The 25,626-nt window shown below is 43.0% G+C and overlaps 2 protein-coding genes across 28 annotated transcripts in view; one reads left to right on the top strand and one right to left on the bottom strand.

Moving 5' to 3' along the window:
* Positions 1-25,626, top strand: part of DCP1B (decapping mRNA 1B) — a 113,406-nt gene that overhangs the window by 13,996 nt on the left and 73,784 nt on the right. For 3 of the 8 annotated variants that reach the window (XM_033951138.1, XM_033951137.1, XM_033951139.1), the window contains exons 1-2: positions 18,370-18,540; positions 19,756-19,796. The exons of 3 other annotated variants lie outside the window; for them this stretch is intronic. In XM_033951138.1, the coding sequence (XP_033807029.1) occupies positions 18,394-18,540; positions 19,756-19,796 (188 nt within the window). In that variant the 5' untranslated portion in view covers positions 18,370-18,393. Of the gene's footprint in view, positions 1-18,369; positions 18,541-19,755; positions 19,797-25,626 lie in introns of those variants that run through there. 2 more of the 8 variants (XM_033951140.1, XM_033951141.1) reach the window with 1 other exon arrangement.
* The window catches only part of CACNA1C (calcium voltage-gated channel subunit alpha1 C), a 1,333,094-nt gene that overhangs the window by 1,276,701 nt on the left and 30,767 nt on the right, over positions 1-25,626 (bottom strand). The gene's annotated exons all lie outside the window — the stretch shown is intronic.

Here is a 25,626-nt window from a genome sequence, read left to right as displayed (position 1 = left end):
GCAGGGCAGCTCACGGTAAGAGAAGGGAATGGGGGGTGAGGGAAAATGCTTCTACTACTCAGCAAGGACCTGGAGGGGAAGGGAAATAACGCTGCTGCTTATGCAAAGGAAAGTGGTGGGGGGGGAAGAGAAGGGAATGGGGGGTGGGTGGGGGGAAATGCTGCTACTACTTCACAGGGATCTGGAGGGGAAGGAAAATATCACTGCTGCTTCTGCAAAGGAAAGTGGGGTGGGGGGGAGACACAGAACGAAATACAGACAGACAAAGGAGACTAGGGAGAGAGACAGACAAAAATAAAGACAGACAGGGGACCAAAGAGAGACAGAAAGAAAGACAGACAGACAAAGGGTGCCAGGGGGAGAGAGAGAAAAATTGCAGGAGGGAGAGAGACAGAAAGAAAGGAAGAAAGAGACAGGAGCAGGGAGAGAGACATAAATAAAGAAAGACAGCCAGCCATATATTCTAGCACCCGTTAATGTAGCGGGCTTAAACACTAGTAAGGATAATAATAGGACAAAGAAGAAATCAAATCTATTTGCTTACTATAATACTAGATAAGATCAGTTTTATATTATCTAAGGCTTGTTGGAAAAAATAAGTTTTCACTGATTTCCTAAATAAATAAAGTGATATAAAAGATCTATTTTCATAAGGAAGTGCATTCCAAATAGTTTCAAAAATATATGTAAAGGATCAAGAGAGATATCCCATGGTTTTAACACCCTTGACAGAAGGGAAATAAAGCTTAAATATTTGGGACAGTCTTGAAGTTGCAGCTCATGAAGAATTCAGAGAAACAGTTACTAGTGGTGTGAAAATCCCATGGTTTTTTGGGGGGTTTTTTAAAAAATTGCTTTATTCATTTTAAAACTTTCAACAAGTAATTCATTATACAATCATATACGCTATAATAATACTTATTAATCATATATTCACTGAAATCAAACTATAACTTCGCCCTCCCATCCTTCTTCCAATATAATCATATACTGTAATTTTATATATACATTCCTCCCCCCTCCCCCCTTATACTTCAATAATCAAAAGGAGAGAAATAAATTAATTTAAAAATTATACTGGCGTATTTGAATTTACAGTAATTCTGAAATGAACTGGCAGCCAATGGAGCACTCTCAATAAAGGAGAAACATGCTCAAATTTCTTTTTTTCAAAGATCAATCTTGCTGCCTTGTTTTGGACTAATTGCAATCTCTTTAAATTACCCTTGCTCAGACAGGCATATAAAGAGTTGCAATAATCCAACTGTGCCAATACTAACGCTTGCACCAATGCAGCAAAATGATGTTGGTAAAAGAAATGTTGTACCCTTCTCAACATATGAAGATTGAGAAAGCAATTTTAAACTAAATTATTGACCTGAGATTGTAATGAAAGTGAATAATTGAGCACAAAACCTAATATTTTAGAGGAAAATTCAATTTTCAAGTGGTATCCAGATAACAGGGAGAAAGAGGGAGAAAATCAGGTTTATGACCGAGCAACAATAATTTGGTCTTTGCAGCATTAAGCTTCATCTGAACGGAGGTAGCCCAGTCTTGAAGTCTCAAAATGCATGAATTAACATTAGATATTAAGTTAGTCAATGCTGGGCCTACCTTCAGTCAGATGAAGATATCATCTGCATATGTGTAAATTGTTTCGGAGCTTATTAACTTAAGTTTCTTTAAAGTAGTCATATATATATTAAAAAGAAGAGGGGACAAAGGGGATCCCTGTGGAACACCACAAATTGATTTTCATACAAAGGAAAAATTACCCTCAGCATGTACCCAATAAGCTCTCGTGGTTAGAAAACCTTTAAACCAACTCAGTACTTCATGGGCTAAACCAATATCAGACAGCAATTGTATCAGGATATCATGATGAACCACATCAAAAGCTGCTGAAAGATCAAATTGTAGTACTATTGCACAACGATTTTGAGAAAGTATACTTTGGATATTGGAGATTAGGTAAATCAGTAAGGTTTCAGTGCTAAAGTTAGGGCGGAATCCATGCTGATCCGACAGTAGAATTGAAAATTTATCTAAATATGTTGAAAATTGTTTGACAACAATAGATTCAACTATCTTTGTCAATATAGGTATGTTCGCTATGGACAATAATGCGATGTAACTGTAGGGTCCTTACAACAAAGGTGATAAACAGTAAGTGGAAAAGGTACTGAAGTATCATCACAGGAAGGCTGATCGTTAACATATTTATCAATGATCTAGAGATGGGAATAACAAGTGACATAATTAAATTTGCTAATGACACAAAATTGTTTAAAGTTGTTATATCACAAGAGGATTGTGAAACATTTGCGAGTCCCAACCTCACAAGGTCCTCTTGCACTGTGAGACTGGACATCAAAATGGCACATGATATTTAATGTGAGCAAGTGTAAAGTGATGCAAGTGGGAAAGAGGAACCTGTACTATAGTTACATGTTAGGAGATACCGCCCAGGAAAAGAATCTAGGTGCCATCATTGAGGATACATTGAAACTATCAGTTCAGTGTGTGGCGGTGGCTAAGAAAGCAAATAGAACAGGGGTGTCCAATGTCGGTCCTCGAGGGCCGCAATCCAGTCGGGTTTTCAGGATTTCCCCAATGAATATGCATGAGATATATTTGCATGCACTGCTTTCAATGCATATTCATTGGGGAAATCCTAAAAACCCGACTGGATTGCAGCCCTCGAGGACTGACATTGGACACCCCTGAAATAGAATGTTAGGAATTATCAGGAAAGGAATGGAAACAAAGATGAAAATGTTATAATGCCCTTGTAATGTTCCATGGTGTGGCCGCACCTCAAATACCTGGTGCAATTCTGGTCACTGCATCTCAAAAAAGAAATAACAGAATTAAAAAAGGTATAAAGGAGGGGGGGCGCTGTTGAGCCCACGTGTAATGGCAGCTTGACTGTGAAGCTCCTGCACCCAACTGCAGAATCGAGATTAGCAGCACAGCTACAGCGAGTGAAATCGCAAAACTAAAACCGAGCAGGCAAGATTAAACACTTATCTACCGAAATCGCTAATTTTCGGGGCTTGAATGGCGGACAAAAAGGTAAACAAACGCCACAAACCTGATCCCCCGTCGCCCTCAAAAACACCGTTGCCGGGTCCCGGTCCCGAAACCAGAAGTAACGCTGAAATACTCGCTGAGCTTCGCGAGTTGAAAAATCTTGTGTCTGATACCAAATCGGCTACTGAAGAAATAAATGAGAAGCTAACAACCTTAACATCTGACTTTTCTCAGCTACAGACAAGAGTTCTCTCTCTGGAAACTAAGATGGATGCCACCACTCTGCACATGGCTGAGCTGAGAGCTCAGACCAGAAAAATTGCTCTTTTAGAATCTGAGATGGAAGATAGCAATAATAGATCTCGGCGCTGTAACATCCGTCTCCTTGGGCTCAAGGAAGGGGCTCACGACCGTGACCTAATCAAATATCTGGAGGATTGGATCCCTAAAATATTAGACCTTACTTTTACACGTGAGTTTGAAATTGAAAGGGCCCATAGAGTGCCCTCCTCAAAGAACCCAAATGATCGCTACCCCCGACCGGTGGTCCTTAAGCTCCTTCGTTATCAGCATGTCCTGGATGTCATGCAGCGTGCCAAGATTAGAGCCCCTGTGAAACATGAGGGTGACACCATATTATTTCTGCCAGATCTGAGTAAATCCACTGCAGCACGCAGAAAAAAACTGCTCTCATACCGGCCCCAGCTGAAGCAGCTAAATGCTAAATTTGGTATGCTGTATCCGGCCAGGATGAGAGTTACTCTCCATAATCAAACAAAAGATTATACTAATCCTGAGGATCTGGCCGCATTCATTGAATTGCAGTCTCCCACTCCTATTCATCAGGTTTGACTGTTATGGCTGCTCGGCTGCTTCATCAAACATGTCTGTGTGATGTTATCTTGCTGTCTGTATTAATACACTAAAGTTCAGTTGCATGTATGAGTCTTTTACTAGTTATAAAAATGTTTTACTCAGCTTTGACATTCATGCTTTCAATGTATGATTTTTTACTGTATCTTTATATGGGTGCTTTGCCTTTCTAGCTGCTGTTTTCACTCTCACAGTGCACATGGGAATTATATTGTGTGACTTTAGGTCATGTTTTAGTTATTATGGTCCTTCACAGTTGCTGGTCATAAAGTATGCTAACAAATTTTTTTCTTCAAGGTTGCGCAGCAGTTCATTCATAATGTATCATCTAGTTGTCTCTTTAACACAGGTCAAAATCAAATTTTTTGTTAATCATATAGTCATTTCTCATGTCTCTTAAATGTATTTCCTTAAATGCCAAAGGGCTGAACAACTCAATCAAACTGAAAAAAATACTACTATACCTGGACCAACTAAAACCGGACGTCATTATGCTACAAGAGACTCATCTGGATAAAGCGGCATCTGACAAGGTACGCTTAGCGTGGGCTATGCCTGTTTTCTCATCGCCTGCGATAGAGAAAAAGGGGGGAGTTATGATTTTGATCCGTAACTTGCAAGATCTTACTGTCATATCTTCCTCACACGATTTACAGGGAAGATGGGTCAAGGTTACCATCACATATGGTGGGCAGAGGTTCACTTTGTTTAACTTGTATGGTCCAAATATGGACAATCCTGATTTCTTCCATGGAATTGCCTCATCAGTTTTGCAGGATCCTGATTCTCATCTGATACTGGGAGGTGACTTTAACATGGTTTTGAACCCGGATATTGATAGAAATTCCCAATATAGATATAAAAAAACCAAATCGTGGTTTGCCCTTCAACATATGATCTCAGACCTCCACCTAGTAGACATATGGAGATCCACTCATGGCTCTGCAAGGGATTACACATTCTATTCCAATCCTCACATGTCCTACTCTCGGATTGATTTCTTTTTAATCAACAAGTCATTATGCGACTCAATCACCTCTGCAGAAATTTTACCCATATCAGTTTCAGATCATGGTGCCATCTCAATCCAAATCAAATGTAACTCTAACAAACCACTTCACCGCCAATGGCGTTTTAACTCCTCTTTACTTCAAGATAATCAATTCAAACTAAATGTACGCAAGGCTATTGAGGAATACTTCATCTTTAACTCACCGGAACATACTTCCTGGATTACCTGCTGGGACGCCTTCAAGGCGTATATTAGGGGAGTTATTATCTCACTTGCAGCAAATGCAAAGAAGATCCAAAGGGAAACCTCTCTGCAGTTGGAAACTGACATCAAGGAATTGGAATCAAAACATCAAAGTAATCCTACGGATGTCACAACTCTCATTGGACTGGCGAAGGCTCGTTTTCTCTATAACTCCACGCTCAGTAAAGAAGCCGCAAACTCGGTGTTTCATCAGTCTGCCTCATACTTTGCCGACAACAACAAGTGTGGTCACTTGCTGGCCTCTTATCTTAAAAAAAGATCGGAAAAAAAGAATATTGCTGCTATTGAATTAGATAATGGAGACATTTTAACTACTAACAATGACATCTCTCAAGCTTTCAAATCTTTTTATGAAACGTTATACACTTCTGAACTGGTCGACAATGAGCCTGACTCACAATTCCTGGATGACCTCTCTCATCCTACATTAACGCAAGATGATAATATCAAATTGGATGAACCCTTGAATCTAACAGAGCTTTCACAGGTGATAAATTCCATGGCATCTAATAAGGCTCCCGGGCCGGATGGGCTTACTGTGGAGTTCTATAAAGAATTTCAGGATGTGCTTAACCCTTACTATCTACGTTTTCTTCTTTCCGTCATTGAATCGGGTCAAATACATGGATCATTTACTGAAGCCCATATCATAGTCCTCCCAAAACCAGAAAAAAATCCTTGCTCTATTTCAAATTACAGGCCTTTATCTCTCATAAACGTAGACGCAAAGATTTATGCTAAACTTCTTTCAAATAGGCTGCAAGGTGTTATAGCCAAACTAATCAGTTCGGATCAAAGTGGTTTTATTAATGGGAGGCTCGCCACGGACAACTCAAGAACTTTTTCACACATCATTGCACAATCTCAGGACCGCCGCCAAGACCTTATTGCGGTGGGGCTAGATGCAGAGAAGGCCTTTGATCGTGTCGAATGGGGTTTCTTATTTAAAGTGTTGGATTGGTATGGATTCTCTGCAGATTTCATCAAGAAGATCAGAATACTCTACTCATTCCCATCTACAAGAACATATATAAATGGAACGTTGTCATCCACATTCCACCCTTCCCGTGGCACTCGTCAAGGATGCCCGTTATCCCCTTTGCTGTTTGATCTGGTATTGGAACCCCTACTAATTTCGATCCGTGACAATAAATCCATTGTAGGGTTCAAGCTAAGAGACACTCAGACTAAAATCTCGGCGTATGCTGACGACATACTCCTCTACATTTCTCCTGCTTCGTTCCCACATCTATTGACTTCGATCCGGCAATACTCAGACATCTCCGGATATAAATTGAATATGAGCAAGACACTGGTCATGCCTCTCAACTGCCCAGAAGTTAAGCCTGAGGTGGAAAAGTTTGGAGTTCAATGGTCTGCCACAAAAATGAAATACCTAGGTGTCTTTTTTGGACCCTCATTAGAAGAAACTACTCAACTCAATATTGAATACTTACTAATGATTGCTCGACACACAACATCAGTCTGGTCTCCGCTAAAACTATCATGGTGGGGCAGATTAGAGTCGGTGCGCATGATGATTGTTCCAAAAATCAATTACGTATTGAACATGCTGCCGTTCTTTTTGCCTCGCTCCTTCTACAACACCTTGGACTCTATTCTCACACAATTTATATGGAATAAGAAGCAGCCTCGTATTGCTCTCAAAAAATTGAAATTGACAAAGGAAGAAGGTGGGGTGAATTTCCCTGATTTTTATAAATACCACAGTGCCTTTATTATCCGACAATGGACTCATGGCCACATTGATAACAGTCATATGGTTAAGCCAAGATGGATTGACATGGAAAATTCCTTGTATGGCGTGTTCCGAATGAAATTCCTGCCTGGCCACACTCTGTCTCGTCGGGATAAAGATGATTACATTCTTCTGTCATATAAATCTGCCCTTCAGGTCCTTGAATCCACCATGTCCCACAGATGGGAACAATCTGCTCTCCTGCCGATTTGGAACAATCAGAGGTTTTTGATCCAATCTGAATCTTTTCTTTGGCCCCTGTGGCGGCAGAGGGGCATTGAGACAGTTGGGGATTTGACAAATTCCAAGGGATGGATGTCCTTTCAAGAGCTGTCAGATACTTGGGGTCTCCCTAAAACACAGCTCTATGCTTGGATACAGCTCAATCATTGCTTACGCGCTGCTATTCCGGATCTGATGTCTATGGCGGGGAAACCGAGCCTAAGTTCTTATTTAGAAAAACCTACAATATTCACCAGCAAAGCCTCATTTTGGTATAAGATGATCAAATCGACACCAGTTAATGAACCTCTGTCCTCCGAAATAAAGTGGCAGCATGTGTTGAACTTACCCTCGGACGCCATTGATTGGTGCTCCGTCTGGTTAACCATACATAAATCCATTAGATCTGCTTCAGTACTACAGTCCATTTTCTTTTTGATGCACCGTGCTGTTTGGACTCCCTCCTTATCCCACAAAATAGACCCCTCATCTTCATCTAATTGTTGGTCATGTGATAGTGTTGATGGATCCTTGGAACATTTGTTGTTCAATTGTAAACACCTGGCTATTTATTGGAACAAGGTATGGGATACTATTTGTACTATTTTAGATATCTCTGAACCATTAACAATCAGAATTCTGATTTTAATGTCTCATGGTCTGTCCTTGCCTATAGATAAACACAAAGGACACCTTCTGACTATTATGTTGTCTCTTGCGATTCAAAATGTATTGTTTTGCTGGAAAAATCTAGATAAGGTCGAATACCATGCTTGGTGGAATACTATATGTCTCCATGGTAAATATGAACAAGTGTTAGCGGAAAAAAGGAATGCTCTTGGCAAATATAAATCTGTTTGGTCTCCCATACAACATTACTGTTCGACTGTTTAAATTTGTACTAACTCTCTTTTTATTACGTACATATATTTCTGGAGAAATGATGATATGCTTATATGTCATACTATTAAACTAACATGTATTATTCCTACAAATTTTGCATAACTGCATACTAGAAGCATAACTTTAACGATTATGTTTTATGTGCTTGGACCATGTACTTTGCAATTATTTTTTCTGTTTGTTTTATTCCTTTGTATTGTGTTTTCCAAAAATTAATAAAACACTTTGAACTTAAAAAAAAAAAAAAAAAGGTATAAAGAAGAGCAAAAAAAAAAAATTATAAAAGGGATGGGACGACTTCCCTATGATGAAACACTAAAGCAGTTAGGGTTCTTCAGTCTGGAGAAGAGACAGCTCAGGGGAGATATGATAAAAGTCTATAAAATACTGAATTGCTTGCTTATTCTTTCCAAAAATACTAGGACTAGGAGGCATGCGATGAAACTACAAAGTAGTAAATTTAAAACAAATCAGAGAAAATATTTCTTCATTCAGTGTATAATTAAACTCTGGAATTCATTGCCAAAGAATGTAGTGAAAGCAGTTAGCTTAGCAAGGTTTAAAAAAGGTTTGGATAATTTCCCAACACAGAAGTCCATCAGATATTATAAAGATGGACTTGGGGAAATCCATTGCTTATTTATAGAATAAGCAGCATAAAATCTGTTTTGCTCCTTGGGATTTTGCCAGGTACTTGTGACCTGAATTGGCCACTGTTGGATACAGAATACTGGGCTTGATGGACCTTCAATCTGTCCCAGTAAGGCAACTCTTATGCTCTTATGACCCTTAGTACAGCACCACATTGAGAATCTCTTTAACTCTAAAGTATGGGTGCCCAACCTGCGGCCTGAGGGCCGCATGCGACCCTGTGAAGTGTTTTGTGCAGCCCCAGTCGAGGGCGATGCAGTGTTTCCTCTGCTGCTCCCGGGTGTTTACCATCTTGCCGGCTTCCTCCTCTGTCTTGCTGCAGCGTTTGCGCTTTTGTATGGCCCTAGAAACATTTTTTTCGGCCAGTGTGGCCCAGGGAAGCCAAAAGGTTGGACACCCCTGCTCTAAAGCATTGGCAGTGGAACACTGACAGAAGTAACCAGAAACTTTGGTTCTCAAAAATAGTAGCTGAGAAGGTAAGAAATAAGAGGTTAGCGTTCATAAACTACAAAAGATCACAGATAGAGGAAGACAGGCAAAAATATCTGGCAAAGTTAAGAAAGGCTGGTCGTGTAGTCATGAAAGCAAAGATGCAAATGGAAGAAAAAAATAGCTGACATGGTAAAATGGGAAGACAAGACATTTTTTTTTAGACACTGTATGTTAGTGATAGGAAGAAGTGCAAAAGTGGCATTGTGAGACTGAAAGGTGAAGGGGAAAAATATGTAGAAGCTGATAAAGAAAAGGCTGAATTGCTTAACAAATATTTCTGTTCTATGTTCACAGCTGAAGCTCCAGGAGCGGGACCACAGAAGACAAACATGAATAGGGCTAGAGGAGTAATAGACCCTGATCAATTTTCAGAAGGTTGTGTTCGTGAGGAGCTAGCTAAAATAAAAGTAGACAAAGCGATGGGGCTGGATGGTGTACATTCAAGGCTGCTGAAGGAACTTAGGGAAGTTCTGGTGGCTCCGCTGACTGACCTTTTCAATGAGTCTCTAGAACATAAGAACATAAGAACATAAGAAGTTGCCTCCGCTGAGGCAGACCAGAGGTCCATCTCGCCCAGCGGTCCGCTCCCGCGGCGGCCCACCAGGCCCATTGCCTGAGCAATGGTCCCAGACTATCCCTATAACCTACCGCTACTCTTATCTGTACCCTTCAATTCCTTTATCCTCTAGGAACCTATCCAAACCTTCTTTGAAGCCTTGTAACGTGCTCCGGCCTATCACAGCCTCTGGAAGCGCGTTCCATGTGTCCACCACCCTCTGGGTGAAAAAGAACTTTCTGGCATTTGTTTTAAACCTGTCTCCTTTTAATTTTTCCGAGTGCCCCCTTGTACTTGTGGTTCCCCGTAATCTGAAAAATCTGTCCCTGTCTACTTTTTCTATACCCTTCAGGATCTTGAAGGTTTCTATCATGTCTCCTCTAAGTCTCCGCTTTTCCAGGGAGAACAGCCCCAGCTTTTTCAGTCTGTCAGTATATGAGAGGTTTTCCATACCTCTTATCAGTTTAGTTGCTCTTCTCTGGACTCCCTCAAGTACCGCCATGTCCTTTTTGAGGTACGGCGACCAATATTGGACACAGTACTCCAGATGCGGTCGCACCATTGCACGATACAGTGGCAGGATGACCTCCTTTGTCCTGGTCGTGATACCCTTCTTAATGATACCCAACATTCTGTTTGCTTTTCTTGAGGCTGTGGCGCACTGTGCCGACGCCTTTAAAGACGTGTCCACCATCACTCCCAGGTCTCTTTCAAGGTTACTTACCCCTAGCAGTGATCCTCCCATTTTGTAGCTGAACATCGGGTTCTTTTTCCCTACATGCATGACCTTGCATTTCCCTACATTAAAGTTCATTTGCCATTTTTTGGCCCATTTTTCTAGCGTCGTTAGGTCCCTTTGCAGATCTTCGCAGTCTTCCATGGTTTCAACCCTGCGGTAGAGTTTGGTGTCATCCGCAAATTTAATAACTTCGCAATTTGTTACCGCCTCCAGGTCATTAATAAATATATTGAACAGGATCGGTCCCAGCACCGACCCCTGCGGAACTCCGCTCGTGACCCCATGCCAGTCTGAGTAATGGCCCTTCACTCCAACCCTCTGTTTCCTGTCTGCCAACCAGTTTTTGATCCATCGGTGGACCTCCCCTTGCACCCCGTGTCTCCACAGCTTTTTAAGCAGTCTTTCGTGCGGTACCTTGTCAAAGGCTTTTTGAAAGTCAAGGTAAATGATGTCAATGGATTCCCCTTTATCCACCTGTCTGTTTACCCCCTCAAAGAAGTACAATAAGTTTGTGAGGCATGACCTACCCTTGCAGAAGCCGTGCTGGCTCGACTTTAGCTGTCCATTGTTTTCTAAGTGTTCACAGATACTGTCCTTAATCAGTGCTTCCATCATTTTTCCCGGGACCGAGGTCAAGCTCACCGGCCTGTAGTTCCCTGGGTCCCCCCTTGAACCCTTCTTGAAGATGGGTGTGACATTTGCAATTTTCCAATCCTCCGGGATCGCTCCAGTTTTTAAGGATAGGTTACATATTTGGCGAAGTGGCTCTGCTATTACGTTCCTTAGTTCCTTGAGTACCCTTGGGTGAATGCCGTCCGGACCTGGCGATTTGTCGCTCTTTAGTCTGTCTATCTGCCTGAGGACATCCTCTTGGCTTACCTCTAGTTGGACCAGCTTTTCATCCCGATCCCCATTTACGATGTCCTCCGGTTCCGGAATATTGGATGTATCCTCCCTCGTGAAGACTGACGTGAAGAACTTATTTAATCTGTCTGCTATCTCTTTTTCCTCTTTTACCACTTCTTTTTTGTCTCCATCATCCAATGGCCCCACTTCTTCCCTTGCCGGTTGCTTCCCCTTCACATATCTGAAGAACGATTTGAAGTTTGTTGCTTCCCCCGCCAGTCTCTCCTCATATTCCCTTTTAGCTTTTTTAACCACACGGTGACACTTCCTTTGGTGTTCTTTGTGTTCCTTTTGGTTGTCCTTTGTTTGGTCCTTTTTCCATTTTTTGAACGATGCTTTCTTGTCACTTATCGCCTTTTTCACTGCAGTTGTTATCCACGCTGGGTTTTTTGTTCGGTTTTTTTTGCACCCCTTCCTGAATCTGGGGATGTACAGGTTCTGTGCCTCTTGCACCGTGCCCTTGAGTAGGGACCAGGCTTTTTCTACAGACTCCATCTTCCTTTCGCTACCATTGAGTTTCTTTCCCACCAGTTTCCTCATGCCATCATAATTCCCTTTTTTGAAGTTGAGTGCTGTCGCTGTGGATCTTTTCACCTTTGATGGTCCAATTTCCAGCTTGCACTGGATCATGTTGTGATCGCTGTTTCCTAGGGGTTCTAGCACCACCACCTCCTTTGCAGGTCCCCCTAGCCCATTGAGGATTAGGTCGAGAGTTGCATCCCCCCGTGTTGGTTCCGTGACCAGCTGTTCCATGAAACAGTCCCTCGTGGTTTCCAGGAATTTGGTCTCCCTTATGCAGTTTGAGTGTCCAATACTCCAGTCTATCCCAGGGTAGTTGAAGTCTCCCATCACCATCACGCTTCCGCTTTTGCATATCTGCCTCAGCTCAGCCTCCAGGTCCTGGTCGAGTGCTTCCGTTTGTCCAGGTGGGCGATAGTACAGGCCCAATTTTATGTCTGCTCCAGCTCCTCCAGGTAGCTTAATCCATAGTGATTCCAAGTCGTCCGCCCTTACTGTTGTTTCTATCCTGGTTGAAGGTATGGAGTCCTTTATATAAAGCGCTATTCCTCCACCCTTCTTGTGTGTCCTGTCCCTCCTGTAGAGTTTGTACCCTGGTATGGCCACATCCCATTTGTTGTCGTCAGTCCACCACGTTTCTGTGACTCCTATTATGTCCAGGTCCTTTGTACTGGCTATGACTTCTAGTTCTCCCATTTTGGCTCTTAGGCTCCTAGCATTAGTGTATAGGCAATTTAAGTCCTGGTTGTTTGCCTTTTCCGCTGGTTTTCCTCGTGGTTTGGCGCCCCTGCCAACCTCCTCATGGGCTGCCAGCCCCGGAGCTTTGTTGTGTTCATCCCCATCCTGCGGTGTGTCTATGTTGTCCTCAGCCTGCTCCCCCATGTTTGAATGACCCTCTGGCTCCTGTTGCTCTCTCTTAATTCTGCTTGCTAGGTTCGTTTGTGCATTGGCTCCCTGCATTGCGTCCTTGTGTCCTTTTCCCAAAAGTTCCCTCTCAGTCCCGAGCCCTCTTTTGCAAATTTCTGGTTCAGTATCCTTGTTTGATACTTTGGTCCGATGTGTCGAGGTCAGGTCGACTGTCGGCTTTCCCCTTCTCCTCAGTTTAAAGCCAAGTCTATGCTGCTCTGGACGTTGCGTGCCAGCAACCTCATCCCAGCCGTGCTCAGGTGCAGTCCGTCCCTCCTGTAGAGCTTGTTCTTCCCCCAAAAAGTTGTCCAGTTCCGTACAAAGTGGAAACCCTCCTCTTCGCACCATCTCCTCAGCCAACCGTTTACTGCTTGCAGCTCGGTCTGTCTCTTAGCATCTGCCCTCGGTACTGGCAGGATCTCCGAGAAGGCTATCCTCCTTGTCCTCAGCTTCAGTTTCCTCCCCAGGATCCTGAACTGCTCAGTTAGTGTAGTCCTGTTGTAGCTCCTCCTGCTGATGTCGTTGGTTCCAACGTGGATTATCACCGCTGTCTCCTCTGTTTCAGCTCCGTCCAGGATTCTCTCTATTCTGTCAATGACGTCCTTCGTTCTCGCCCCCGGGAGACATGTCACTAGTCGGTCCTCTCTCCCTCCTGCTATGTGACTGTCCACTTCTCTCAGGATTGAGTCTCCCACTACAATTGCAGACTTCCCCTTCCTTGGTTGTCTCTCTGGTCTCAGGTCCGTGTTGCGATCCGTTAGAATTTCCTCTGGGTTCGGTTGGGTCACTATCTCCTCTGTCTGTCCAGCTCCTCCGCAAGGTCCTACTCTCATGGCGTCTGGTGGATTCTGTCCAATTGTTGGTTCCATTCCGATGTGCTGTTTGTCCTGAGCCGCCACCATCCTGCAGGCCTCCTCGATGAATTTCTCGAGCTCTCTTACTTGCTCCGTGACGTGACTCTCTCCGGTGGTATCCTCCGTTGTCCAGCATGGTTCCTCTAAGGTGCACAGTCCTTCCAGCTCCTGGACCCTGGCTTGCAGTCTCCCGACCTCCTTCCTCAGGCTATCCAGTTCCTGACATCGACCGCATATGTACGCCTGCCTCCCGGAGGGGAGGTAGTCATACATATGACACTCGATGCAGTACACTGGGTAGCTCCGCTACCCAGTCAGGAGTGATATCGGAGGACTGGAGAAGGGCGTATGTGGTCCCTCTCCACAAAAGTGGAATTACAGGCCGGTAAGTCTGATTTCTGTGCAAATTAATGGAAACGTTTCTAAAACAAAGAAAGGTGAAGTTTCTGGAATCCTGTGGATTACAGGAACGGAGGCAATATGGATTCACTAGAGGTAGGTCTTGTCAGATAAATCTGATCAATTTCTTTGATTGGATAACCAGAGAATTGGATAGAGGGAGTTAGCTAGATGTGGCGTATTTAGATTTTAGCAAAGCCATTGACAGTGTTCCACACAAACGCCTAATAAATAAACTGAGAGGGGAATAATCAAACAAAACGTCTAAGTCCCCTTTTGGCCTAAGTCAGTAGACGCTGAAGTTGGCAGCAGGGAAATGTCCATCCAAATTGAGTTTTTTTTTTTTTAGAATGGCCTACCTCCATGTTCAGCAATCTACTCGCCCAAAAAATTGCCCAAGTCCCAAACATCCATATCCAGACCTTTTAGGTGAAGGAAGGCCAGTCCTTTCTCTAAAAGCAGGATTCTATAACCAGTGTCTGTCAAAAAACAACACCGGTTACAGAATCCTGAAATTGCCCCCCCCCCCCCCCCAAATGATCGCGGCAGGAGTGATGCTTAATCTCTCCTGCTGCGATTGTGATCCCCCCGAACTGCCGTGAACCGGCAGGAGGGATCCCAAGCCCTCCTGCCGGCACCCCCTGAAAAAACCCGCACACCCTCACGACAATACCGGCAGGAGGGATTCCAAGTGAATACTGGCAGGAGGGAGCCCAGGCCCTCCTCCTGAAGGCGCACCCCTATGACATCCCCAAGACAATATCGGCAGGAGGGATTCCAAGTCCTCCTGCCAGAAGGCAAACCCCCATACCCCCCAACATGCCCCTCTGGGCCCCCTCCCCCAACTAACCTAATCAGTTGGCTGGCTAGACGGGTCTTCTGTCCAGCCGCCCGGAAAGGGAGTGGCCTTAGGCAACTGGGCCAACTGGAATTGGGCCAGTTGCCTAAGGCCCCTCCTATGGGCGGAGCCTTAGGCACAGGGGCTGACTGAATCTTTGGACCTGTCTGTTCAGCCAACTGATTAGGTTAGTTGGGGGAGGGAGGTCCAGGTTCGGAGGGAGGTGCGTTGGGGGGCTTGGGGGGGATGCGCCTTCCGGCAGAAGTGCTTGGGCTCCCTCCTGCTGGTATTGTCAGGTGGGGGGTGTCAGGTGGGTGCGCTTTCGGCAGGAGGGCCTGGGTAAGTTCCAACTGGGCAATCTCATTAAAGTTTTTTCGTTAAAGGATATCCACAATGAATATGCATGAGATAGATTTGCATGCACTGCCTCCTATCTCGTGCATATTCATTGTGGATATCCTGAAAACCTGACCTGCCTGTGGCTCTTGAGGACCGGAATTACCTACCCCTGCCCTAGGGGATACACAGACTCTAGTGGAGCTGTACCTGTGCCATGAGAGTCGTGTGTTTGGACACAATGACCGCAGGCCACCCCGTAATGTCACCATGAGTGTCTGGACCCGTATCTGTGATACCCTCCATAGGTGAGTGTCAGCCACTACCCGTCAATATGTAAGGCCACACAGGTAGGGGATGAGGCAGTGGCAGGGGTCTGTGAGGTTTAGGGAGAGAAATGGATGAGTGAAAGAAGTAGGGCAGGTCATGTACAGATAGAGACAAGGACAAGCATACAAACACTGGCAATGCATCACCCAGTAACTGCAGATTTAGACACATGCTCAGCTTTAGCTCACAAGCAGCACAATATCGCTAGTGGGTCAAAACACAATTTGGGTATCAGCTTATGCGCTTTTTAAAGAGGTCTAAGTGTAGGCATATTTCAGCATACACAAGACAAAATGCTGTGATTTCCATTATCGTACTTGAACATCCCGGTCATAAACATGACCATGGAACGCCTCTATTTTTGTACGACCTGTGATAGATGTGGCTCCGGTCAGCTTTTCATTATCGGTACTTGGTCGTCCTGTCTATTAGGACATCCAAGTGTTGACTTAGGTGGGTTTTTAGATGTTTTAAAGTTTTGATTATGAGATCCATAAGCAAATATTTTAAAGAGCCACAATTTTGTCTCATAGTACAATCCCTAATCTTGGGAATGCTGGATTATTGCAATATCTTGTACCTACTATGTCCAGCATCAAAGATAAAACAGTTGCAAACTATACAAAATACAGCACTAAGATTCATCTTTTTCATGAACACATAACATCAGCCTACCTAAAAACACACTGGCTCTTAGTGAAAGGCCGAATCTTATTCAAATTCTATTGCCTGTTGTTTACCTGAACAGTTTACCTGAACAACAGACTTACACTGAAAGAAGGAAAAAACCCTCAGAGAAACATGAATCTCTTTAATTACCCCTCAATCAACCCCCCCCAAAAAAAAGGCTAAAAGCGTTCTAAAAAGTAAAATATAAAATGTATCAGGCTTCGATGCTCCAAATCTTTTCGTGGCAATACGACTCATTAAAAGCAGTCTTACTGGCACAAAAGATAAAGATGTCAGAATCTTAGGTACCATATCAGATTATAGAATCTTCCAGAAAGAAATTAAAATGATGTTATTTAGGAAATATGGCTTGCAATGCTAATCCAATGTTTGTCCAATAATAAGCTTTGAAATGTAATTCCCTGGAAATGTCCAGATACCTCTTATTGTAATCTGCCTAGAACTGAAAGGTTAAGGTGGACTAGAAGTCAATAAATGTAATGTAATGTACAAATTCCATGCTGTTTGGGGATGTAAGTTTAAAATCAAAAAGTCTCCAGCCCGCAATTGATTAACTTGGCATTTTGGGGGATGGTCCACTCATGCCACCTCTGTTTAGGGTTACCAGATTTTGCATCTGGAAAAAGAGGACATATGGCCCCGCCCCACCCCATTCTGCCCTGGCCTCATTCCCAACCCCAGTGGACCAAATGTGGAGTGCATCTGTGCAGATGCGACATGATGATGTCACATGCTTGTGTGCATGCATGTGAGGTCACCGTGTCACATCCGCACATGCACAGATGCACTCCAGACTCGGCCCCGATCTCAACAGCTTTTCAAAACCTGGCCAAAGTGCTGGGTTTTGGAAAGCGACAGTCGTCTAAAAAGAGGACATGTCTGGGTAAATCCAGACGTCTGAACAGTGTTTTGCACAATTCCTTATGACTTAAAATCATCCTTATTTTTAACCCCCAAAAATGTTACCTACATATCAGCTGGTCTGACCATTTATTTTTTTTTTTAATTTAACTCACACCATTTTGTACATATGACATACAGAATTCCACCAGAAATTGTAATTTAACCTGTCATATTTTTTCCAATTCTATGTTATTTGTTGTATTGCTATTCCAGTTAAAATAAACAAAAGTTTGTTGTTATTTGACGAAATTTGACTTCTTGCTCTCATAGTTGTTCCAAATAAAATACTGTAGTATCATATGTCAAGGCTACCGGGTTTTCTAACATCCTATTAATTTGAGGCCAAATTGATTTCCAGAATGATAAAATAAATGGACAATAGAATAAAAGATGATCTAATGTCCCAGCTTCAATATGACAATGCCAGCAAAAATGAGTAAATTTCAGAAAGTCTGGGGACCGTTAACAGATTTTTGTAATGAATGATTAACTTTTCCCATGATAAGATATTTGATTAGAGGGGAAAAGGGGTGGGATTTTATTTCTGATTATTACATAATATATCAATATTTGAATGAATTCACAATAAAGATGATTTTATGTATTATTGAATTGGGAGGGAGGGAGGGATGGGGGATTATTATATTTAATAAGAATGATATAAATTTAGATTTCTTACATAATATTTAACATTACAGAATACTAATTTCCTAATGAAATGTTAAATTTGATGCTAATATGTGAGTTAATCAAGTGTGTATCTTTAAGTTTTATATGAGTTTAATTGATACACTTGTTGTAACATACAAAAATGAATAAAGAATTATAAAAAAAAAAAAAAAAAAGATTTAACTCACACCTTTTTCACTAGTAGCTCTATTTTCCTGATCCAGGAGGACTTGCAATTTTAAGTTTGTAGTTGAGACTTGCCTAACCCTAAGTACAGCAGCAGCAGAATTTGAACCCACCTGCTTTAAAGCACACGTCTATTTGTTTCAGTTGCTTTAAAAATGGCCGCTTGTTGCCACCAGCAACGATCGACTACAGTAGCGGATCGGGGATCGATAATAGCGCCTTTCCCCGATCGGGAAGTACGTCCCCTCGTCCCAGGCATGGGCTGCGCGACGCTTCGCCCGATCCGTTCTCGCGGCGCTAGATTAGTTGCGCCTGCCTCACAGAGCACTTAAACCCGGGGAGGAGGAAAAATGGCCGCCGCGGGAAGCGGCCTGACAGGGAAAGGGTTAGATATTAGCCTGGCGGCGCTGCAGAGGCGTGACCCCTATATTAATAGCATTGTGGACGTAGCGAGTCAGGTGGCCCTGTACACCTTCAGCCACAAAGCGAGTGAATGGGTACGTTGGGCTGGCTCGTGTCAGCGTGGCCACTTGGAAAAAAGTTTGGGAGGCTGTTGCTTCTTTGGTTCGGCTGTAAGCGGAGGCTTTTAAACCGGAAAGTAGTCCACTCGTGCCACACAAAGACACTGTGCGAGTTGCTAAGGGCCTGGTGCGTCACGTGACTACTGCCAGTGCGAGCCTTACTCCAAATGGGAGGGGTCAACATAATGTGGAGACCATAGAGCAGGTCTCATTTTGTGGTGTCACGTGACTAAACCAGTTTACCAGCACACTTCTCCCTCTTTATTCGCTGTGATAGGGGATTAACAGAACCTCAAATAACTTTTTTTTTATGTTGTTCGCGGTTTTCTATTAAAAAAACCATCATGAATCGGGGCGACGCCGCAAACAGTGCGGTGGGGAGACCTGGCCTGTTCCTGAAGGAGAGGCAAAACATTTTTTTTAATTTTTTTTATTTATTCAATTTTTCTATACCGTTCTCCCAGGGGAGTTCAGAACGGTTTACATGAATTTATTCAGGTACTCAAGCATTTTTCCCTGTCTGTCCTGGCGGGCTCACAATCTACCTAATGTACCTGGGGCAATGGGGGGATTAAGTGACTTGCCCAGGGTCACAAGGAGCAGCGTGGGTTTGAACCCACAACCCCAGGGTGCTGAGGCTGTAGGTTTAACCACTGCGCCACACACTCCCCTGGTGAAGAAAGTGCCGGGAATCGGCGATTTTTCTCCGTAAACGCTTGGAATCGACGATTTCTCTGTGCGAGCTGATGTCATTTGGGGGGGAGGAGCCTGCAAGCTAAAAAAACGTGAACACTCGAAAACGCGAATATGGAGGGAGAAGTGTACGCAGGAGTATGGCTAGCGCCTTTGACATTTCGTTTAGTATCGCTGCTTCAGTAACGTTAAGTAAAGTTAAAGAAAGTGAGGAAAGAGGAATCGGCGTGTATTAAAGTCGAATGCGATGGTGATGATGTAAAAAGCATGTTTTATGAAGCGGAGCCACCCGTAGATACATTTATGAGGTTTTTGTTTTCACGAGACACGTTTCTTTCGCATGCAATTGGCAAATGCCCATTTTGCGAGTCAACTTATTGACAAAGTCTATTGGTAAATTTACGTGCACAACTCAATTTTTTTCCTGCTTCATTATCTTTGTGATCATTTAAATAGTTATCTCTTCTTAAGTGGTAACTAAATACATTGTTATTGCAGGAGAAGACCGATGTGGAAGGAACGCTGTTTGTTTATACAAGGTGAGAGAGGTGTGCTTTAGATCTGAGTTTATTAAACAGACGTTAGGGTTTTGCCTGGAAAATGACACATTGCCTGATATTACTTCCCAGTAGTGTTTCTCTATTATTATTACTACTACTTATAAATGAAATTCTTTGCATATAAACCATCTTTCTGTGTCCTCTGATAGATTGGTACAGTTAATCTTCACAGATAGGTTATATCTCACTGTGACCAGCAGGTGGAGACTGAGACCAAAACTTGGTTGTAGTATATTAGCTGAGGCTACCCCTACCAACCCAGTCTTTTCTCAGTCTCCAGCAGAGTGGTAAGACTAATTTGGCTCCCCCTGTTAGGGCTGTTGGAATTTGTTTTAGGACTCCTGGGTCCCCTTTAGTGCCGGATGGAACTTGAACAGGTCCTGTTTGGGGATTCCTCTGACCTCGGTGGGTGTTAAACCCATCGGGTTGCATGCTGGGTTCCTTCCCCCCCTTCCTCCACCTCCCCACATTTTTATAGAGGTGCCTCAGCTGAAAGCCTCCGGCTTAGAGAGCCAGTGGAGTCTGTTCTGAAAGAAAGAAAAAAATCCTGAGGCTGTGTTGGTCTAAAGGGCTCATTTCCCATTAAAATCGCTGTTTTTCTCACCTAACTGGCACTTATTTTGCAGCTAGGGCGGTTTTCAGCACAATGAGCACTTTGCAAGGGAAAAAGTGCTCATTGTGCTCCAGATGCAAGGCACCTGTTGTCTAAGTAAACGCTGGGGTTATATAAGTATAAAAATGATATACATATGTAGAATCAACAAATCTTTAATCTTCAAATATAATTGTACAATCTATGGTGTGGAAAGTGATATGACATAGCCGTGTTTTGGCAAAAAAACACAATTGCCTGCATTGGGAGTCTCAAAAGCTCTAGTGGTATTTCACTTGACTAAGAAAAACTGCCAATGAAAACAAACAGGAAGTCGCACTACTTGTATGAAAGACCAGCCACAATACAAATCCAACAGATATGAAAAGATGGCTTTTAGCCAATACAAGTGGGTCATTCCGTCTCAAGTGGTCTAGGGTTCCCTACCTCACCATCACGGATTTTGATGAAGCTGTATGCTGAATCTTACATGACCAAAACGAACTCTGGTAAAGTTTAAGATCTGCGAGTAGAATACTTGTGGAGATATAGCTGTTTGTTTGATGCCATACCACAGTATCCCTGCACAATTTTGGCAACTTTTTGAGTCAAAATATTTATTTGATCTTTGAAGCAAACAAATGAAACCTGGCAATCTTATACAACGTTTTACGATCTATTCAATGGAACTAATGCAGATTTTCATTTTTTGAAACTGACGTACATAAAAAGTCTCAAAGTGGGCCAAAAAAAATGGACCATGTTAAAAATTTCAAAGTGTAACCTTCTGTGGCTCCTGTAATAATGAAGCTATCCCTGTAAAAGTTTCTGTTATTTTGTGACATTATGACTTTGTTCTCAAATATACGATTTCAATTTATAAGCTAATCTGATTACTTTATAATTTCAATTTAAAGTTTGTGTTTTTTCAAAAAATGTAAAAAAATTTGATATTTTTAACAAGCTTTTAAAAAAAATAGAATATTCTGGAAACATTTTCAAACTAACTCTATTAGAGCATGTTTCAGACCTCATGAAAAAGTTGGTTTTGGTTTTCAATGTAAGCAAACAGTGCCTGAAAATAAGGATCAGAGTTCATGAAAGTTTCCATAGTAATGACATACATTAACATCAAAATATGGCAGCTCTTCAAGTTATAAACTTTTTTGCATTTTTTTAATGAGGAAACTATTTGATTGCATTGGTCCATGGTGGCATTGCCACTACTAGTTCAAGAAAATTAAACCAGCAACCTCATTGCCGTAGAGGTCACACCTGATAGCTGTACAATACCAGCCATGGGAGAGTCTTAGTACAGATTCCCAAGCCAGTAGTTTTGGTTTCTTCACTGAAGTTCCAAAGCCTTCAGTGGGTGTCTGTCTGGTTCCCAAGCCAATCATTGGGAAGCTTAACCTAGGTTCCCAAGCCTAAGGTGGGTATCTTTTATTGGTTCCCAAGCCGAAGTTCTAACTGTTTTTATTATTCATTCATTACATTTTATTGAATTTATGCATCACATTTGCCGAAATAGTTTCTGGAAACTGATATTGTCGACCAGAAGATGTAACCAGGGGTAGGCAATTCTGGTCCTCGAGAGCCGGAGCCAGGTCAGGTTTTCAGGAAATCCACAATAAATATGCACGAGATAGATTAGCATCTCAAGGAGGCAGTGCATGCAAATCCATCTCATACATATTCATGGTGGCTATCCTGAAAACTTGACCTGGCTCCTGCTCTCGAGGACCGGAATTGCCTTTCCCTGATGTAACCGATGGAGCAGAGAGTACTTTATTGATCTATCAGATACATAAGAACATAAGAATTGTCGCTGCTGGGTCAGACCAGTGGTCCATTGTGCCCAGCAGTTCGCTCACGCGGCGGCCCTTAGGTCAAAGACCAGTGCCCTGTTAGAGTCTAGCCTTACTTGCGTATGTTCTGTTCCAGTAGGAACTTATCCAACCTTGTCTTGAATCCCTGAAGGGTGTTTTCCCCTATAACAGCCTCCGGAAGAGCATTCCAGGTTTCTACCACTCTCTAGGTGAAGAAAAACTTCCTTACGTTTGTACGGAATCTTTTCCCTTCTAACTTCAGCGAGTGCCTTCTCGTTCTCATCAACTTTAGAAAGGGTGAACGGTCTCTCTTTCTCTACTAAGTCAATTCCCTTCAATATCTTGAATGTTTCGATCATGTCCCCTCAGTCTTCTCTTCTCAAGGGTACTTAGGCCCAGTTTCTCCAGCCTCTCGTTGTACGGCAACTCCCCCAGTCCCTTAACCATTTTTGTCGCCCTTCTCTGGACCCTTCTAGTAGTTCTATGTCCTTTTTCATGTATGGCAACCAGTGTTGGATGCAGTATTCCAGGTGGAGGCATACCATGGCCCGGTATAAAGGCATGATAACCTTTTCCGATATCTTCGTGATCCCCTTCTTAATCATTCCTAGCATTCTGTTCGCCCTTTTCGCCACCACCTCACATTGTTCAGACAGCTTTATTGACTTGTCGACTAGTACTCCCAAGTCTCTTTCCTGGGGGGTCTCTCCCGAGTACTGCACTGGGCATTTCCTATTCGTGCATACGATTTTTGTTACCGACATGCATCATCTTGCACTTATTCTCGGAGAGGTTGAGAGCCAGAAGGCCTTGAGCATGTGCAGATGCTCAAGGCCCCGCAGCAGCCCAGCAGAGAGCCAGCGGCAGGCACTTTCAGCACCGGCACATGGGTAAGCACAGGGCCGGTCAGTGGGGAGAAGGAGGCGATCTTGGTCGCGAAGGGAAGGATCAGCAAAGCCATTTCCTGGGGTGGGGTGTCAAAGTGGAGGACAGCAGTGGGAGAAGACAGAAGGGATATGGGTCAGATTGGGTTGGAAAGATGTACCTATTAAGTCAGTGGAATGAATCATCCGAGTTGCCATTATGGCCTATGGGGAACTTTGCTTTGATATATAAGCACTTTGGATTATGAGCAAGCGTCTGGAATGAATTATGCTCGCAAACCAAGGTACCACTGTACTTGGAATTAAACATATATTTGTTCATAAAGAAGAAATTGCTGAAAGCAAGAAATTTCAGGAAGAGAAATGGAAAGAAAGCAGAACAATAGCAGGAACCAGAGAATATCATTAATTTGTGTCACTTGACTCAAAAGCTATTCGTGTGTGCAAGGCTCAAATGATACTACTTATTTTATGGTAAAAACTTTGAGTAGTCACACTATGTCATGCTTGAGAAATCACAACTGCTTCGTGGTTTTTATGTTGCATGCATATATGATGATAAATGGTGGATTGGCAACATTGCTGAAGTATCAGTTGAAGAAAATGAGGTCTTCATAAAGTTTATGAACGCACATGGCTCTGCTAGTTCGTTTTCTGGCCTGAAAGGCAAAACATTTGCTGGGTACCAAAACACCTTATTTCTGTACTCTCTGCTCCATCAGTTAGGATAAGGAATTTTTCAACTTTATCCTCCCCCTGCCTCCGGTTTATAAGACTCAGTAAGATAAGTAATATCTCATATATTTTTAATCAACATTCTATGGTGGTAGGCACTAGTTCTGCCCGATTCAGGAAAAAAAACATTTGATTCGATTCAATTCGGTTTTCCTGCCCAGTTGGGTGTTTTTTTTCCAAACATCCTGGCGGGTTTATTTTATAGCCTCTTCACCCCCTTTGCCCTCTCCTACCCACACTGGTCCTGTGGTGTAAACAAAATAAACAAACAAAAAATATTTTTCCTCTCTCTATTAAATCCTAGCTCACGTTTACGGTCCAACACCAGCTCTGGAAGGATACACATTTCAAATCTGACATATTGTAATCACAACAGAAAATAAAATTATTTTTCTTACCTTTTGTTGTCTGGTCATTTTTCCAATCGTGTTGGTCCCATGTTGGTCTGGTTGTCTTCTGATCAGGCTCTCCTTCTTTCTTCTTTCTCCGTGCTAACCATCCATCTTCCATCTATGTCCTCCCCTTCTGTTTCCCTTTCCTCCCTTGGAGGTCTGGCATCTTTCCTTTTTTCATTTCCATCCCCCCGCAGCTGCAGCGATGGACCCCACCATCCACAGATCCACCATCTCTCCTTTTCTCATCTACCCTTTCATCCAGCATCTCTCTTCTGTGTCCCTGTTCCTATGCTCCCTCCATGCCCAGCATCTTATCTCTCCCCATATCCAGCTCCACGAGGCCTGCCCCCTCCTCTCCCCGCGAAGGCAAATTTTCTCCTCCTCCCTACCGCAAATGAATGCCTGCTCCCCCCGCCGCGAAGGCAACATTTTCTCCTCCTCCCCGGCGCGAACGAATGCCTGCTCCATCCGCAGCCTGCACCTTCCCCGCTCTTACCTCCTTACCACTAATAGGGCAGCTTGCAGGCTCACTGGTGTTATAGCGATCTCTGCAGCTGCCCGTGGTCCTCAGTGGCACGTTCTCTCTGCCGCGATCCTGCCCCTGACGTCAGAGCAGGGGTAGGATGTAGCTGTTTGATTATCAGATCTTATTGTTTGTGAGTTACAATTAATGCCACCTCAATAGGTGTATTTGATGCATAAATGCCTCATAAAGTACCTTGAAATGTATGTAAATGAAAAGTCACTTTGGAGTATCAATCACCATACCTAGTTAGTGAACCTCCATATGAGTAGGGTTAGGCACTAAACTGCATCAGATCGATAAGAATTTACTACCAGAGCAGCGGTCACTTTTTAAGTTAATTGTTAACTCATGCAGAGTCTACTCTACAAATTGCTTCTAATGTCTCTCTCGATGAAATTAGAAAAACAACTAGATTGTTATAACATAAAAAATTTGTATAAAGATCTACTGTAAGGAACTTACCTTGCTGGCATTAAAAATATTTACTGGCACTGTGCTTGTTTAATTATAGGTACAAACTGCTTTTTAAATTTTTAACTGCATACTGTATAACAAATCCACTTAAGGGATAGTTATTAGGGTGCCTTTTGCCCTTATACAGCAACTTGACCCTTAGTGGTGGTATAGTGTTAGTAGTGTGAGATTACTGCTAGGGGTTGCAGCTGTCAATTTGAACCCGGCACTGGCAAAGGGCAACAGCAACTGTATTTTATTTATTTATTATGGATTTATTAACTGCCTTTTCACAAAGAAACTCACCCAAATCAGTTTACAATATATAGGGAAAATATTATTACTCAATCTGTCCCAGCAGGCTCACAATCTAAGTGTGGTACCTGGGGCAACGG

The sequence above is a fragment of the Geotrypetes seraphini genome, chromosome 7, assembly GCF_902459505.1.
Source record: "Geotrypetes seraphini chromosome 7, aGeoSer1.1, whole genome shotgun sequence".
Taxonomy (NCBI): Eukaryota; Metazoa; Chordata; class Amphibia; order Gymnophiona; family Dermophiidae; genus Geotrypetes; species Geotrypetes seraphini.
This window is presented reverse-complemented; position numbering and strand designations above follow the sequence as displayed.